Below are 16,016 nucleotides of genomic sequence, written 5' to 3' on the forward strand. Positions count from 1 at the left end.
AGCCAGCCCATTCAGAAGCTCAGCGAGAGCAGTCCAGACTGCCTGTGGTTGCCTTGGCTGCAGCGCATTGATGAAGTTTGTTAATTTGGGACGTGCCTGTTCATTCCCTGCCCTGATAGATCACTGCTCTCTTTGCCAGACAACGTAAGCAGAATAAAACCTTTCTTATTGATGCCAATTTTATTATTACTGCACTGATTACGCTCCCAGAGGCTAATGGTACCAATTACCAAAGGCTTTCTCTGCTCCACAACACATGTTCGCGCTCAGAATATAAAAACAGTTCAGCCACATTTTTCTCCCTGAAAGAATCCCAAAAGCAAACAGAGTTTTGTCTGCCTCCAAGGCAGCCTGATCTGCATTTCCACACTCTCCAGCCGCAGGAAAGTGCTTCAAATCCACACAAGGGGGAAGAGGCCAAAGGGTGCTCAACTTCCAAACGGCTGAGACCACGGGCCTGGTGGAACAAAGAAGCCCACAGCCTGTCTCTCACCAGCACACACACTCCGCCTCCTGGCTGAGCGTTTGGCTGGGCTTCACTGGGACACGAGCTCATCGCAGATGGTGTGATCCAAAACGATGGGGAAGAGCTCACAGATGTGACACAGCTGTGGGCAGCTCCTGTTGGAGAATGAAGTGAAGGAAAGGACAAGTCCTCCATGTCCTTCCCTGGGTAGGATCAATACAGCAGCCACTTACATGTGAAGCCAGAGGACCTCTACTACAAGATCAAGCAATTCACATTCTGAAAAGAGGGTTATTTTGGATTTCTCAGTCAGAGGCTTGGCTTCAATTTTTATACACAAGCCCAGATGTTCAAGGTCTTAGAACATGCAGACATAAAGCTCCATCAAGCTGTCAAGAAGCTAGTAGGCAGCATGAAAACAGATGTATTTCACTGCATTCCATCATACATTAAATATAAGCAGAATAATCTAGTCCAGATCATTTCAAGTCACTAATCTGGATGACTGTGTAATATATCCAATACGCTAAATATGTTGTTTCATTCAGTTTTTCAAGGTGTTCATGTTGGCCAGGTGCCATACTTTCCTCTAAGTGGGAAAATACCCTGATCTCCAGGGAGTCACTCCCAGAGGTATGCGTTCTTCCTTCATGGGAATGTGGAAGACAGGATCAGATCCTTACTATTTATTTTTCATGTAGATTACGGCCCTGGTAGTTGCACACCATTACAGAGAAACTGCTAGAATGTAGATGGAAATGAATAAGAATTTCTCAGGGAAAAGCCCTCCTGGTGGTTCAGGAGAGCTTCTTTTTGATTTTGTGGGCTCATGAAATCGCTCTATTTCTTACGTGCCTTTGAACAGCTGCCCACCTCCCTCACAGGATTTCAGCACATAACTCTCAGACAAGATACAAGGCATGTCATTAGTAATATCGCTCTAAGGAGACATGGCTTGCTCCAGAGGATAGCACAAGCATGGGAGAAAAGTCTTCTTTTATTTCAGACAGCTCAAATGGAGATAGTTGGGACATGACTGACTAAAGGCAAAATCAAGAAGCTGGATGTTGGTAGAAAGGCAAAGGATGAGGAAGCCTGAAGAGGCGGTGGACAAAGTTGGCACCATTTCAGTAGCAGGACCAGCCAGTGCAAGAGAAAATAAAACAAGAATCTTGCACCAGACCAGCACAAAGACCCTTACTGCAGTGTAAAACATAGGCTGATGTTACAGGAAACACGGGCAGGGCTCTCTGCGGGTGTAATAGTTGTGCTATCACTGTGAATAAAGAGTAACTGTGCTCCAGGAGCTCTGCCCAAAGCTGCTTTCTGCGCACCCATCCACCTCGGTCTGAGGCTTGCCTCGAAAGCAGCTGTCTCCCCACAAAGTGCTTCCCCTCTTGCCCTGCTGTGCTCCTGGAAAAAAAAAAACACAGGGAAAATCAGGAAATCAAGTATCGAGCTATGCAGGAACAAGCAGTGGGACAGGAGTTTTGTCTCTCAGGCCACACCCCAAGCCAAGACAAGGGACAGGAGGCAGAGCCTTGGCTTCAGTGACACTGCAGAGACGTGGAGCCAAGGGGCATTTAGTGACTGCTGCAGCAGGACGTAGCCTCCAACGGGGAAGCTGGACCTTGTTTGCACTGACAGGGTATGCAACCATGTCTGAGCTACAGCCTTGTATTCCCAGTGCCTAATCCTGGGATTTCCCGACACCATTTCAAACACTGGAACAGGCTTCCTAGAGTGGTGGTCGATGCCCCATGACTGTCACTGTTTAAGAGGCATTTTGGACAATGCCCTTAATAATCTGGTCAGGCAGTTGGACTAGATAATTGTTGTAGGTCCCTTCCAACTGAAATATTATATTCTATTCTATGTAAACAAAGAATATTCTGTTCTATTCTTATCTCTTCAAGCTCTTGACCCAACTTGTAGTTTCAGCTGTGACACCTCTTCAGCAGCCCACCTCCTATGGGCCAGCCTGGGCAAATTTCACTCTCCCCCCAGACAGTACCATTCACCAACATTCAGCCCCCTTACCCTGACATCAAGAGATGCTCTCAAGAGACAGTGTTGGGTATTTTGGTTGCTTGTTTTTGCAGAGGGATCATAGGATTTCCACTGCTGCGCTTCCCAGGCAGACATCCGTGAGCTGGGAATTCCCCCCAGCTGATTCCCCATCGGCCAATGTGCAGCATTGCAGATCACATTAGGGCTGCCAACCCTTCCCGAGACTGCTACCCACTCTGCCTACAAACCCCTAATGCAGACGTAAGTACCTGCGCAGGGTAGCTCCCTGCCTTAAACCTAAACCCTTCTAAATCCCAGTCACTCCTCCTCCTTGTTTTATGTCCAGACCCCCTGCCTTTCTCCACACAGCCAGATTCCTGACCTCTTCCTTTACTGTACGCGTGCAGGAGCATGTCATTCAACAGCGAAAGGGGGAGAAACGAGAACATCCACGGCTGGAAGAAACCCGAGACTCTCTTCCTGACACAAAGATGGCCAATACACAACCACCACATCATAAGGAAATCATTAGGGCTTGACGGATGCCCAAATTTAAGGAAGTAATTATAGAAGAACAAGCAGCCTTCTCAGCATCATCATGCCAGAGCATTTGGAACCAATTCAGCCCAATCCCAAGTCCCTGTGCTAACTGACTTGCCAGTGGTTAGTGCAGCGCGTGATGATGTTCACATGTGGTTTCCACAGCACAATAATTACAGACCTAAATTCTTCAGAGAAACTCATAACTGTTAACACCCTCTCAGTGGCAGGATGGCTGCAACATGGCTGGAAACCTACTTAGCGATGACACATACTGTCTTTCCAGGTGCTGCAGCCTGACCTTTACACCATACATAATATATATGCCAGACGCGTAAAATGAACCAGCATAAGAAACACTCGCCCCGCAGTCTCAGCTCACTGGGCAGTAACAGGGATGAAGCATGAAGCGGGGGATGGAAGAACTCTAAGAAGCAGAATCCTGTTTCAAGGATGCATCTGCCATGACTCTCTCCTCTCTCTCCATCCTGTATCAATGGGCAAATCAACTAATTAGTACGATCAGATGTTAGAAACATAACCCCTTATGGAAAACACCAAGCGCAGTTAGGCAGGCAGGGAGATCTGACTGTGGTGCAGACTTGTTCTCCAGCCGTGGACACTCAGTCTTCTACCACTTTTCCCTTAGGAAAAGGTGGAGGAGAATACTGACCCAAAACTAGCACGCTGTGAATTAACCCATCTCTGCATTTTAATAGAGAGAGATCTCAAATAGCATTCAATTATGGTGCTTCTAGAAATACACAGGGCAAGAGAGATCATTGTCCCGACTGGACATTTTAATCTAGGCACTCATTATACTGACACAATAAAAAAAACCCTAATTGATTCAGGTCCACTTATTAGCGTATACTAAGTATATTAGTAGTCCTTCATTAAAAATACAATCCCCTGCTACACTGGCATCCAAAATTTCTGTGTTTTAAACTCTGCTTAGAACAAACACCAAGAGCCCCACTCCAGAAATGACTTTGGGTGCTCTTAAAAAAAGCTGACATGGTCCCGGTTCTATGTATCTGCAGTCAGGCAGATAACTGAGCCTCTTGGAAGCATCCCAGGACTGCTACAAAGTGCAAGAGACAGACCCTGGCTTTCCACACCAACTGCTAAGATGTAACCAGCTAACCTAGTCGAGTCAGCTCGTACTGCTTCACTTTCTTCTTTAGTTTTATGGGGCCTACATCCCAGCTCTCATCTTCAGCACCATCCAAAGGGCTTTCATCGCTGGACTCCTCTGGGCCCACTTGTCGGTAGTAGAGTTTGTAGCCAGATATCTGGGCATGGTTGGCTGGGGGCTGCCATGTTATCAGGAGAGACTCCATCTTCGCTCGCACTTTTAATTCTGTTGGGGCAAATGGAACTAGAAGAAAAGACAAGAGAAAACCATTCAGCCACTTGTCTCCATTTCCCTGCTCTACTGGATCCTCCTTGTCCTTGGTGTTGAGGGAGGTGTGTGAGGAAATGCTGTCCTGTGAGTGGGATGTCTCCCCTGTTTGACATGGTGGTACACTTACGCACTACTGTTGACTTTACCAGCCAAGTGACACAGGAAAAAACAACGTCAAAAAGCCAGTATGGGAAATTCTCAAGGTATTCTGAGAAAACACCATCTTTAACTGCTGCTGGAGTCTAGCTTGGGCTCAGCTCTGTTTGGCAGAATTGTCTGTCCACTCCCAAATGTCAACACTGGGGTTTGGGAGTTTTGGTTGCTTGTTTCTTTCTTTCTTTTTTAAGAATTTTCACAGTTGCACATGGAGGGAGGACCAGGTAAGCTGCAAGACATAGAGGGGCTGCTCAACAGAAAGATAAAGTTGGGTACCAAAACCAACGGTTATAATTCCCTAACGAAAGCAAACGTCTCCAATCATGCCTTAAGTTCCCCAATATCCTGCACACCCCACCCCGAATCACAGGCGTCACCCAGCCTCTTACCATGTGTCTGGTTGTCTCTGTCAGGAGTCCGATGCTGAGTCCACTCAGAAGGGGCCCCGTAGCCCACACTGGTGCTGGCTGCGATGCGAACTTTGTATACTTTGTTGGGATGGAGCGAGTAAAGAGTGATTTGTGTCTCATTTCCACCCACTTCAATGGAGGTAACCTGATCTGCTGGAACGAAGGAGACACCACTGAAAACGTGGCTTCCCCACGTCGAAGGGAAACACAACTGCGCAGCCACAAAGCTCAGCTACCCCCACGTGGTCTGCATTGGGCTGGCTTGGCTTTGCCGCCAGGAAAAACCAGAACTAAAGACTGGGCAGAGCTGATATCCTGGACTGACAACCCCCTTCATCACATTCAAAACTGCAGGTTGCCTTCAGCACCGCTGAGCCTGCCCGGAGGGGAGCTGTCAGAAACCTTGTTGCCGCTGATGTGACGGCAGAACGTGAGCACAGCCAATGGTAGCTGATGGTATGTTCCAGTGCTTCTCCCTGCTGTATTTAAATCCTCACTTTAATTTGAACCAGAACTGTCCACCAGCGCTACTTTCTGCAAAATTCACACCTTCACCCAAGCAGACTGAGGTTTTATCACTCCCTCTTCAGCCCACCCAAGTTCATAAGGGAGATAACAGGAAATTTAAACTGAGAAGGGCCTGGGATTTTCACTGTAACAACTAATTGGTCTTGCTGAAGATTCATATTGCCTGTTTGATGAATGCAGAGGTCTTGCTTTTCGGCTTCACCTCGTGTAAACTCAGCTGGGAGTGCTGTCCCTGCTATGCAACAGCATATTGCTGAGTGTGATCCCTGGACCGCAAGCGTTTCCAAGGTTTTACGATGCCAGACAGCCACGTGCAAGCTCAGGGCAAAAACCCAAGAGCCAGGAGTCACAGCACAGACTACTAACCCAGATCAAACACATGGGAACATGTCCAGCACTTCATCACACTCCTCATCCTTCTCTTAGTAAGAACCGTGACCCTGGGAAGTGAGAAGCTGCAGAGCTTTGACGGTTTTAAGAGCAAATACCCAGAAGGATTTGCAAAGCAAGCACACATGGAATTGAAACAGCCGCATCCAGCATAGGTAAATGTTACTGTCCCTGCTGAAGACTTCTTAGAGTGTCTGACAATATAAATAAAACCAGATAAAACTCAGCAATAGAGCAACACAGCCTGGCCAGGATACTTGCTTTTTTTCTGCATGGATCACTTTGATTAGACTCCATTTTAAAGGAATCAAATGTATTCATCCTTCTTCCCCAACCAGCATAAAGTTCTTCCCCCAAAACACACAGTTCCCTCACCTTCCTTGAGGGTGCAGTAGTCGATCTTGTACTTCGTTATCTTGCCGTTACTGAGCTCTGGAGGAGGCGGCAGCCATGTCACACGGATGTCACCAGGAGTCATGCTCGACAGGGACAGCTGAGGGGCAGCACTAGGAACTGGGCAGAAGCAACAACAAGAAGTCAGCAAAGACTGGGGCAAGACCTCAGCACATCTCTGCCAGCTCTCTGAGTCGGCTGGAGGCCACTACTTGGTCTTTGCCTTGGCCAGACACTGGTGACATGCTGTCTGTCCTGGGGGGAACCAATGTCCCACAGCTTTTCAACAGCTCAGAGCATCAGTGGGGTGTCTGGGGAGGGGAGATGGTGGGCTGCACAGCTTGAACAGCCTGATCAGAGCCTGCTGGCCACACCACATTGCTCCCCAGGGAACCCACGTCCACTGCAAACTGGGCAGGTTGGCACAGAGCAGCTAACAGCCTACACCGTACTGTGAAGCACAAAGGAGACACTGAAGGAAATGGCTCATGGATCAAGAGACTTCAGTCCAGGAATCCCCATTCCCTCGAGAATCACTGTTCTGTGCTGCAGGCAGCTTTCATGCTTTCAACACAGCTTTTCAGGCTTCAGACACGTACACGTGGGACCACGCGGTTCACTATGTCAGGAGTATTAAAAGCACAGAATGCACCCTGCAGCGTAGCAGGGGCTTGCACAAGGTCTGCCAAAACCATTGCTTCCTGCCTCTGTCCTGCAGCCTGATGAAAGCTGTACATGTCCTTCCCTGTTGGGTAGCTGTCTTTCTGGAACTCTGCCTTTACTGCTTGCAAAATGCTACGTGATAAATGGTAAAATCAACACAAACTACTGACTCTTAAGGGATCCAGCCTCAAGGCTGCTCTCAACCCTACAAATTGCAATTGTCTTTGGAGTTGAAATTAGGTTTGGCCCAGAGTCAAGTTCGGAGCAATGTCACATTAACTAGATGAAAGCTCAGAGGAGATGACTGCAGTTCCTGCAGTGTTCTCCTGGGCCCCAGTGTCAGTGAGATCATTTTTCACGATCTTCATCACCCAAGATGACGGTCAGACCAGGGTGCTTGGTTTGTTGTTTATTTTTTTCAGATGGGCTTCTGGCAAGAAGCTATAGGAGCAGTAGGTTTAGGTTTCTAGGAGCTGATGGTATTCTCCATGAATACCAACGCTCACCATGAAACAGGCCAAGAACATTTTTTAGGCACCAGTACCCATCTAATTCAACGCACCGTCCTCCAGGGTCTGAACAATAATGGAAGAGGATGTCCGGCTGGCTCCGAGCTGAGAATACGCGACCACGTAGAAGACATAGTTGGTATTGGGTTCTAGGTCCTTGACTTGCAGCTCAGTGGTATCATTATTGACAGCAAACTGGTATTCCACGTTATCTGTTCCTAGAGCCAAGGAAACACTGATCAGCAGGTCAGTGAACTGCCAAGACACTCCTCGAAAAATCACTTAACTCACAAGGTCCACAGTGTAAATCCATCTTAAAAATCACTATGTTTTCTCCCATTTTCCCAGCACCTGCAGAAAACCCATCTCTTATGTGAATTCTTTGGGCAGAAACATTCAATGCCTCAATGTTAACATCTCCATTTTGACTCAAGCTCCTTAATCCATGCTAAAGCAGCTGAAGTCATCAGCTTAATTTTCAGAGGAGCTCTGGCAACAGTTCAGCAAGAGTATTGACTTGCTGGCTGTTTGGGAAGACAGACCCCAAGAGACGCGAGTGCCTCACTTCAGGTTCTGGGTGTGAATAATTTAGTGATTACCCCTGTACACAATGTGGCTGTTTAATACCTCCACTAATAATCACATTCTTTGCATATAAAATCAATGCATGGGAGGAAAAAGTAAAGAACAGAAATAAATTTCTAGATGTGTCTGGTCCCACTAGAATCCAGAACACTCAGCTACGTGGATCCGCTACTGATGGTCAACAAGTTAGTATATGCCAGCTAATCCACAGGCACTGTCACAGGCTAGTGCTGACTCCAAGAGAAAATTCCTTTACCTGCAATGAAAAGGACTAAACTAACTGGAATTGCCTTACGTTTGTCACTAGCTGGGAAAGAAAGTCAACCCGTGCCTTGTGTCTTGAACCTGCAATACAGCTGTGTGGCACAGGCAGATAACACCTACCCACAGCCCGCTGGTAATGTAATGAGAAGCCAATGATCTGCTCGCTGTTGTACTCTGGCCGCTCCCAGGACACAAGGACTGTGGTGCTGGAGAGGGACACGGCTGACACCTTCTTGGGAGCGCTGGGCAAACCCTCCCGCACGATCACCGAGAGCTTGGCAGTGGCACAAGCCATGCCCAAGCTGTTCTCAGCCACACACTGATAGTAGCCAGCATCCTCCAACCCGATCTGATTGATCACAAGGCTGCCGCTGCTCTGCACCTTCACCCGCCCGTTGGAGAGGATGGCCTCGCCGTTCTTCAGCCAGTGAATGGTTGGGGCTGGCTCGCCCTCCGCCTTGCAGACAAACCGAGCCGTGCTGGCTCGGGTGCGAGAGATGGTTTCAGGAGCCTGGGAGATGCTGGGTGTAGCTGGAAGCAGAGAGGACAAATTAATGCAGGAAGGAGGAGGAAAAGATAGCAAAGCAAATCCCTTCTCCTCCCCACGCAGTGCTATGTTTTATTCAGTAGCAGCTTTGCTTACAAGATAGGATTTGCCAGGCGGACTCTAGAGGCTTAATTTAGACCCTGTCCAAAAGGAAAAATAAATTCTGTATCAATCATGTGCTGCGTTCCCTGATCCTAGGCTGTTCTCCCTGCTGGCTTCCAAGATCCTGAAAGTTAATTGCTGATAGAGATTTCCATGGGGGAACCCTGGAGACCAAGAATAAGGCATAAAACGGTTCAGTAAACACAAGGAACTAAACCCCAAATTAAAGAGGTGACGCTCCCACCGAGAGCTATCCCAACGCAGGGCCTCCTGGCTCTAACCTGGCTCCCATCTTACCCAGCACAGGCCACAAAAACAACTTCTTGGGGATCTCCTGGGTGTTGGTCCAGGTAATCCACAGCTACCTGGCCAGTGTTTCTACTGGAGCGTTTATCCTCTCTACTCACCAAGGACCCGGAGCTCAGCTGCGGCTGTAACGAACTGCCTGGTCTGGGGTTTGTTAGCACGGCAGACATACACCCCTGAGTGATGGGGCTGGCTGGAAGGAATGAGGAGATTTGTCCGGCCCAGCACAATCACATCTGTGGAAACGGGCTTTCCATCTGCAGGAAGAAACATGCACAAATGTGAGAGGGAGCCCCAAGGTGCCCTTTAGGAGGGCCTGTAAACAACATGTCTACTAGAGCCAGGATTACAGCTGGGGAGCAGAGAGACCCCCAAATCCCACCCCCCAGCCCAGAGGAGGATTCCTGCTGGGACGCTCCTCAGTGCTTGACCGAGCCTCAGGCAGCTCAAGCCAACATTGGCCAAAGGTTTAGTTTAGCCTCTAATAACTGGAAAAGTTCTGGTTTGGATCAAAATAGTCTCTGATGTGTAGGGTGTGCCTGCAACGAGAGCCCCTAGGAATAGCAGATTTAAGGGAATGCTATGCTAACACACATCTTGGAAAAGCTGCTGGATCTGCCTGCTGACCCCCATGCACGAACACACACGCCTCCTCCCCTCACTCGGTAATGCAAATGTCAGCAAGAGCGCTGAATCACTAACAACTCAGGGGTTCTTCCCTCTTCTGGGTCCCAGATGTGAACCCAAATTTACTGAGCTTCTTGATTGGTTCTTTGCCCCCAGCTTAGCTCCTGATCTGTAAGGTATCAGGATGGCATCTGGTTCTCCTTGGGGCTCTGGTGCTTGGGTCAGAGACAGGGGCCATGAGCTACCCTCTCTCCACTCTCCTGGCCACATGGTCAGTACTGCTGAGTAGGGCAGGAGGAAAGGGTGGCTCCAGCTCTCTGGCCATCCTTCTACAACTTCAAATAGCTCTGTGCTCCTCAGCATGTCAGGGACAAGGCAGTAGGCTGGTGCTGGGCACTGTTTATTCTCAGCATTGCTCTGATGTGAGAAACATGGGGACCATGATGTTGGCACCTTCAAATGAGTGTGGGGCAGCAAAGCCAAGAGCTAGGGACAGAGCATTAGCAAGCAGAGTCTGGCTGAGGAAAGGCTCTGATGGGAGGTCAGGAACCCATGGCCAGCTCTGGCACAAGTTAGCAGACTGGGAGAGCCAGCCAATTTACGCACTACCTGTGCAACACTAGACCTTATCGCTCTCCACCTGCAGAAGCACGGATGTCCTTCAGTCAGCAAAACCTCAGCTCTCGCCTGCCTTTGCCTCTCTCAGATTCAGCTGAGCCTGTATCCCAAGACAGGAGCAAGCTCTCCACCTCCACTGTGAGCAGCTGCACCTACTTAGCACCATCAGCAGGGAATGCAGCTGAGAGCGGATCCTCTGCCCCCTCCATCCATTTTGGGGGTCTTCAGGTGGCCTCACAGTTCAGTGGCTGCACACTCAGAGGAGGAGAAAATCTGTGCACCCCACTTGCACGGCAGCGGTTTGAAAACCCGACTCCAGATGGTAGCAATTAGCTGACACCACCAAGGCTGGCAAGAGCCAAACTGGCAACCTGGAGCTACAATCCTCTGTGTTACCTACATGACTAATCATCCAATAACCCAGCCTGCTCCTTAATGAAGTCTTGGAAAGAAACATGCTTGTATAACACAGAATTACTAGCACTTTTAAACCATCTTTTCTAACTGAAGAGACCACACCGGGAAGCAGAGGGGGACCAAGCAAACATTTGAAAGTAAAGCATGCAAGGAACTGTTTCCCCAACCTTTCCCCCCTTCCTCCTCCTCTTGCCCCCATCCAAAAAACTTTCATAGTGGTAATTAACTCAAATAATACCTACTCTACTATAGGCATTAGTAGCTCTCAGTAAAGCAATGAGTAAGTGATCTAGCATGGGAAAGCTGAGTATTTGCAATTGTGAAGTGCACAGGATAAACCAGAAACATTTCTGCCAGAACATTTAATCCTTGCTGATTTGATTTCCAAAGTTGTATCCTCTTGAGATTTTATTTTGCTCCTTTTTAGTGGGGAAGACGAAATATTTACATACACTAAAATCACTGCCTGTGGACAAGTCTGGGCTGAAGACCAACCACAATAAATGGTTACAGGGGAGAGGAGCCTTAAATCGTGACCCGGATTTATGAAAATGACTGAGAGCCTTTTCTGGCGGAGATTTGACTCCTGAGCTGAGAACGTCTTCAGTCAGAGCCTCTGAAACACATCTGACGGATGTGACGCTCAGTGAAGTGACACTAGCATCCTACTCGTGAGTTAGGCGATCAGCCCTGGGTAACGTATGCCAGTCTGGTTCATTTGTACACCTCTGATGAGACTTAAGCATCTTCTTGATCCTTTCATTACCAATCTGACCACAGTGAGATTTTTGAATAAAAACCTCCCAGCAACACTCCCAGCCACCCCAATGACTAACAGATCTTATCGGGTTTTGCAATCCTGTAAGATAATACAAGTTATTTCTCCAGCACAGTGGCAGATTCCACAGAATCCCCACTAACCTCTGAGTCCTGGGGAGGAGTGGCATAGACCTGACCCTATCTCCTGACCTTCACTGCTCATCCTCATACAATGGGGATGACTAATTTAGATCAAAAGGCACCCAGGCACTGGAACTTCATATATTTCACAGGTCAAATAGCTATAAAGCGAGCTGAGTGCTTTGTAAGCTTCTACATTTAATTAGGAATTAGTTTAGCAAGGATACCCTACACTGTGACACCACCTGTGTCATTAGGTACCGACGTAACAAGCACCCTTTTTGTCCCACAGATTTTTCCATCTTTTAATAGATTTTAAAAATTAAGTGTCCACAGGTTCCTCTTGACAACAAAAGCTTAATTCGGTCCCTCACACACACCCTGTCGTATCCAGGAGACGAAGGGGGTGGGATCGGCAGACGCCATGCACTCCATCACCACACTCTCCCCAGCCACCACCGTGGTGTTCTCCGGAGCGGCGACGATGGTGACATCTCTTCCTGCTGGCTGGGAACCTAATGACAAAAAGAAAAAGAAAAGTCTGTCCTTCCAAATAGCAAAGTCCCTAGAAAAACACAGAACGCAGAGCCCAGACACCCCGGCCATGCTTCCCTGTGTAGTCTCACATGTGGTAATGGCCCATGCCTTGGTGGAGGAGAAAAGCAGGTCTTGCTTTTACATGACTACGATATTTTTGTGAAAGAAATGAACAAAGGGGTGCCCTGCAGATTTACTCTAAACGCGCTGGCCCTAGTAAAAATTAATATCAGGATTTTTAAATGGAAAATAAGCAGTTTCAACCCAGAAACTTCATCGACTACTGCTAAATGGATGTTTGTTAATTAGATGAAACAAGACACTGCTATCTTCAAACAGAGCAACAGCCACAGAATATACCCTTTGCCAAGGAACTGTAACAGCTCAGAAGAAATCTAGTAACTTGGTTAAAGAAATTCTAACACCCAGACAGTACTGTAAACTGCAACAGAGAGGTCAAGCCTCTGCGTCCAGGCCTTCACCTGACGGCACAAAGACTAAATCAGTCATTACACATTTGTAGGAGTGAGCGCTCTTTAGCTTATCCGTGCACAGCCAAACAGCCAACACGTAAATCAAGCAACGTTTACAGGAAGATCTATAGGCTGCACTGCACAACGTCTTGACAACAGGATGGGGATTTTTTGCTTGAAATGAACCTTCCGCCTGTGTCTGCTCACTGCTGAGCAGAGGTTAAGGGAAGGTTAAGGAAACGCCTTTGCAGCGGCCGAATTTCTGTTGTCAGATGAAAACCACCGGAGCATTCTTGAGCAGACCAGACTGTTCACGACCCTCAACAGTAGCAACCCTCTTCTTCCAGCTCTCTCAAATACGTCTAACTCTGAGGTACACTTTTGTTGTTGTCTTCATGAAGGAAGAAATAACTGCAGAGGAGTCACGTAGCACAAGTAATTCTTAGGCCTGCTCCAAGTGCTCTCATGATCTAGCAGAGAAAGTTGGCGGCAGCAAGTCTCAAACAAATAAAAGCAGGAGCTTTCTGCACAGCATGCGGTTAAACTCGCTGTCTCAAGATGCTGCAGAGTTCAAAACCAAAAGGTTCAGACAAGCTCACAAAGGACACATTTACCAGGACTGTTATATACGAAGGTCTCACTGCTGTTCCCACATCCCTGACTGTCACATGCTGAGGGAGATGTCCAAGGAAAGCACCAGGTCCTCCCTGCCCAGTTTTTTTACATGCTTTCCTCTAGCATCTGCTGTGGTCACTTCTGGAGATGGCACTGCAATGGCTGGACCTCTGGCCTGACACATACCGGCCATTCACATGGCATTCAAGCAACACTCATTCATACTTGACTTTCTTGTGAACATAAACCAGAGAAGCTTTGGCCTCGGCACACTGGCCTGTCTGCATGGCAGGAGGCTACACACTGCTGCACCGAACGCACTGCGCTCAGCCCATCTCCAGGCTCGTTGCCATTTACTCCAGCACAGAAGTCTTACCAAAGAGAGTTCGTTCAACACTTGAAATTTTCTTGCAGTCCATACTTGCGTGAAAGGGACTTCCATCTGTAGTATCACGTGAGCACAGTTTAAAAGGAGCTATCAAAATCCCCGAGGCACCAAGGGAAAATGGGAGAGAGCAGGAGCCAGTTCTTGTCCAGCAGATGGAAGCAGAGACCAAGGAGCACCCGCAGTCCCCTACCTGGGGCAACGGCTGGAGCACACTAAACTGCAACCCCAGTCCTGGGCAAACCACCAGCAATAAGAGCTGCCATGGGGCACGAAGGAGAAGCCAAGCCAGCCGCCCTCCTTCAGGCGGAACAAGTATGCTACTCAGAGAGCCTGGTGCGTACAGGGACATACAATCTCCTTTGTACTTACAGCATGATGTGGCCTGGCCAGAGTTTTGCTCCATTCACGTACATTAGGTGTTCACATCACTCATACCTACAGACACTTTCAGCCTCACAGCCATCATGTCCAGGACAAGTTGGGGGACAGAACTGGGACAAGAAGAAACCATATCAGACTATGGATTCAGAGGCCTCATTGACAAACAGATCAAAGTCCTGGTTGCTCTTAACTGCAGCACCAAGACTGGGCTTGAGAGCTACTGAGACAGAAAATGGGCTTAACATAAAAACAGGCACAGGAGCTTCCACAAAAGGCAGGTAAGCTGAAGGATCAGAGAAACGCAAGGCTCTTTGGAATAGCAGCTTTCTTTTAAGTCCAGCTCCAGTTCAGCAAAGCACTAAAATCCACAAGTAATCATTAGTCCTGCAAAACAACAGAGTGCAGGGACTCCAGCAAGACACAGCTGGATGGGTGAGGCCGCTCAGCACATCGCTAATGCAAGGCCTCTACCCTTTCTCTCTCTGATATGGCAGACAGTGAGGAGACAACACTGGAGAAAGAACAAGGAGAAGGAGCTTTCCAGCCAGGATTTGGAAGGAAATACATGAGAAAGAACCAGAGGCAAAGGAAAAGGCTTTTATAGCAGCCATTACAGGGACGGCCACAGCACTGGGAAGACATTGGAGAAACCAGCGAGTTGTGATGAGGTTGGTTTTAAGAGTGAGCTGGGGAAAGAGGTGCGAAAGAGCCAGGTGAGGAGCTGCTCTCTGCTGAGGGGCTGGCAGCAGGGCTGGATGTGGTCACACCTCTCCACAGACCATAGGCTCAGGCCCCGCTCACCCTGTGCAGGGCTCAGCAAGCCTCAACTGCCCACCCTGAAGACCCATTACACATCATGGGGCCACAGCAGCTTGAAAATGAAAATGAACAGGGCAGCAGCCTACACCCCGGGTCCCGGGAGCAGGAGTATACGGGAACAGACTTGCAGCGTGCCACGGGAGTGAGCTTCTTTACCCAACACCACCATCTGCCCAAGTACCTGCTGAGCAGGACATGGCTGAAATATGTCTGTGTGCATAAAGCTGTCCTCTTCTGCAGTGCTGGGGGAAAAAAAATAAATCTAAAGTAAAAAAATAATGCTAGCCAGATGGCAATATATTCCTCGACAGATTTCTAAGCAGCTTTCTCCACTAAACTCAGGGCAGAGGAAGACAGAAACCTCCTCAAACCTGACTTAAACACCCATCTGTTGCATTCAGGTGCACAGCCCCAGGTGCTGGCTGGCAAAAGCACCTTACAGGTTATAAAAAATTCATGTGAAGGCACTTGTCCCGCATCACTTGGTCCCTCAACAGCTGCCTTGTAGGGCTGCCAGTCACTAGGAAAGGGATTTTATGATTTTACGTCCCCAGGAGCCATCAGCCCAGCTCTGCTATCTCCTGCTTTAGCAGAGCTGCCGTGAAGCGCTGCTGTAAAGGCACAGCCTAGAGCTTCACCTCTCCTTGGGGCCTTGCACTTCTCCTGGCTGGGGAAGGACCAACAAAAGGCTTCATCACCCTCACCCTGAACAGTCCCGCAGCAGCGCCACATGCCGCCCTTCCCTCTGGCACTGCCCATCCTGCTCCCTGGCTGCTCCGGAAGGGAAAGAGAAAGGAGTTCACTGGTGGCCAGGTAAACAGACAGCAGGAACTGGGCCTGGTGACCCAAAGGGCTGACAACTAGCCACTTATCAGCTCCATACTTACTCTGCAGAAGGTAGAAAGAGAGCTGGCATCAGGGCTTCCTGACAGTCCAACTCAAGGTCTCTCTGACAACCAAAGCA

General features: G+C 48.5%; 1 protein-coding gene across 1 annotated transcript in view; it reads right to left on the reverse strand.

The window, feature by feature from the left end:
- Positions 1–16,016, reverse strand: part of IGDCC4 (immunoglobulin superfamily DCC subclass member 4) — a 49,892-nt gene that overhangs the window by 19,859 nt on the left and 14,017 nt on the right. Inside the window, exons 3-9 of the mRNA XM_063345381.1 lie at positions 12,220–12,354; positions 9,379–9,534; positions 8,443–8,853; positions 7,527–7,691; positions 6,284–6,421; positions 4,970–5,140; positions 4,164–4,397 (exon numbers count right to left, since the gene is read on the reverse strand). Coding sequence (XP_063201451.1) covers positions 4,164–4,397; positions 4,970–5,140; positions 6,284–6,421; positions 7,527–7,691; positions 8,443–8,853; positions 9,379–9,534; positions 12,220–12,354 — 1,410 coding nt within the window. The remainder of the gene's footprint in view (positions 1–4,163; positions 4,398–4,969; positions 5,141–6,283; positions 6,422–7,526; positions 7,692–8,442; positions 8,854–9,378; positions 9,535–12,219; positions 12,355–16,016) is intronic.

Source organism: Chroicocephalus ridibundus, chromosome 9, assembly GCF_963924245.1.
Source record: "Chroicocephalus ridibundus chromosome 9, bChrRid1.1, whole genome shotgun sequence".
NCBI classification, from domain to species: domain Eukaryota; kingdom Metazoa; phylum Chordata; class Aves; order Charadriiformes; family Laridae; genus Chroicocephalus; species Chroicocephalus ridibundus.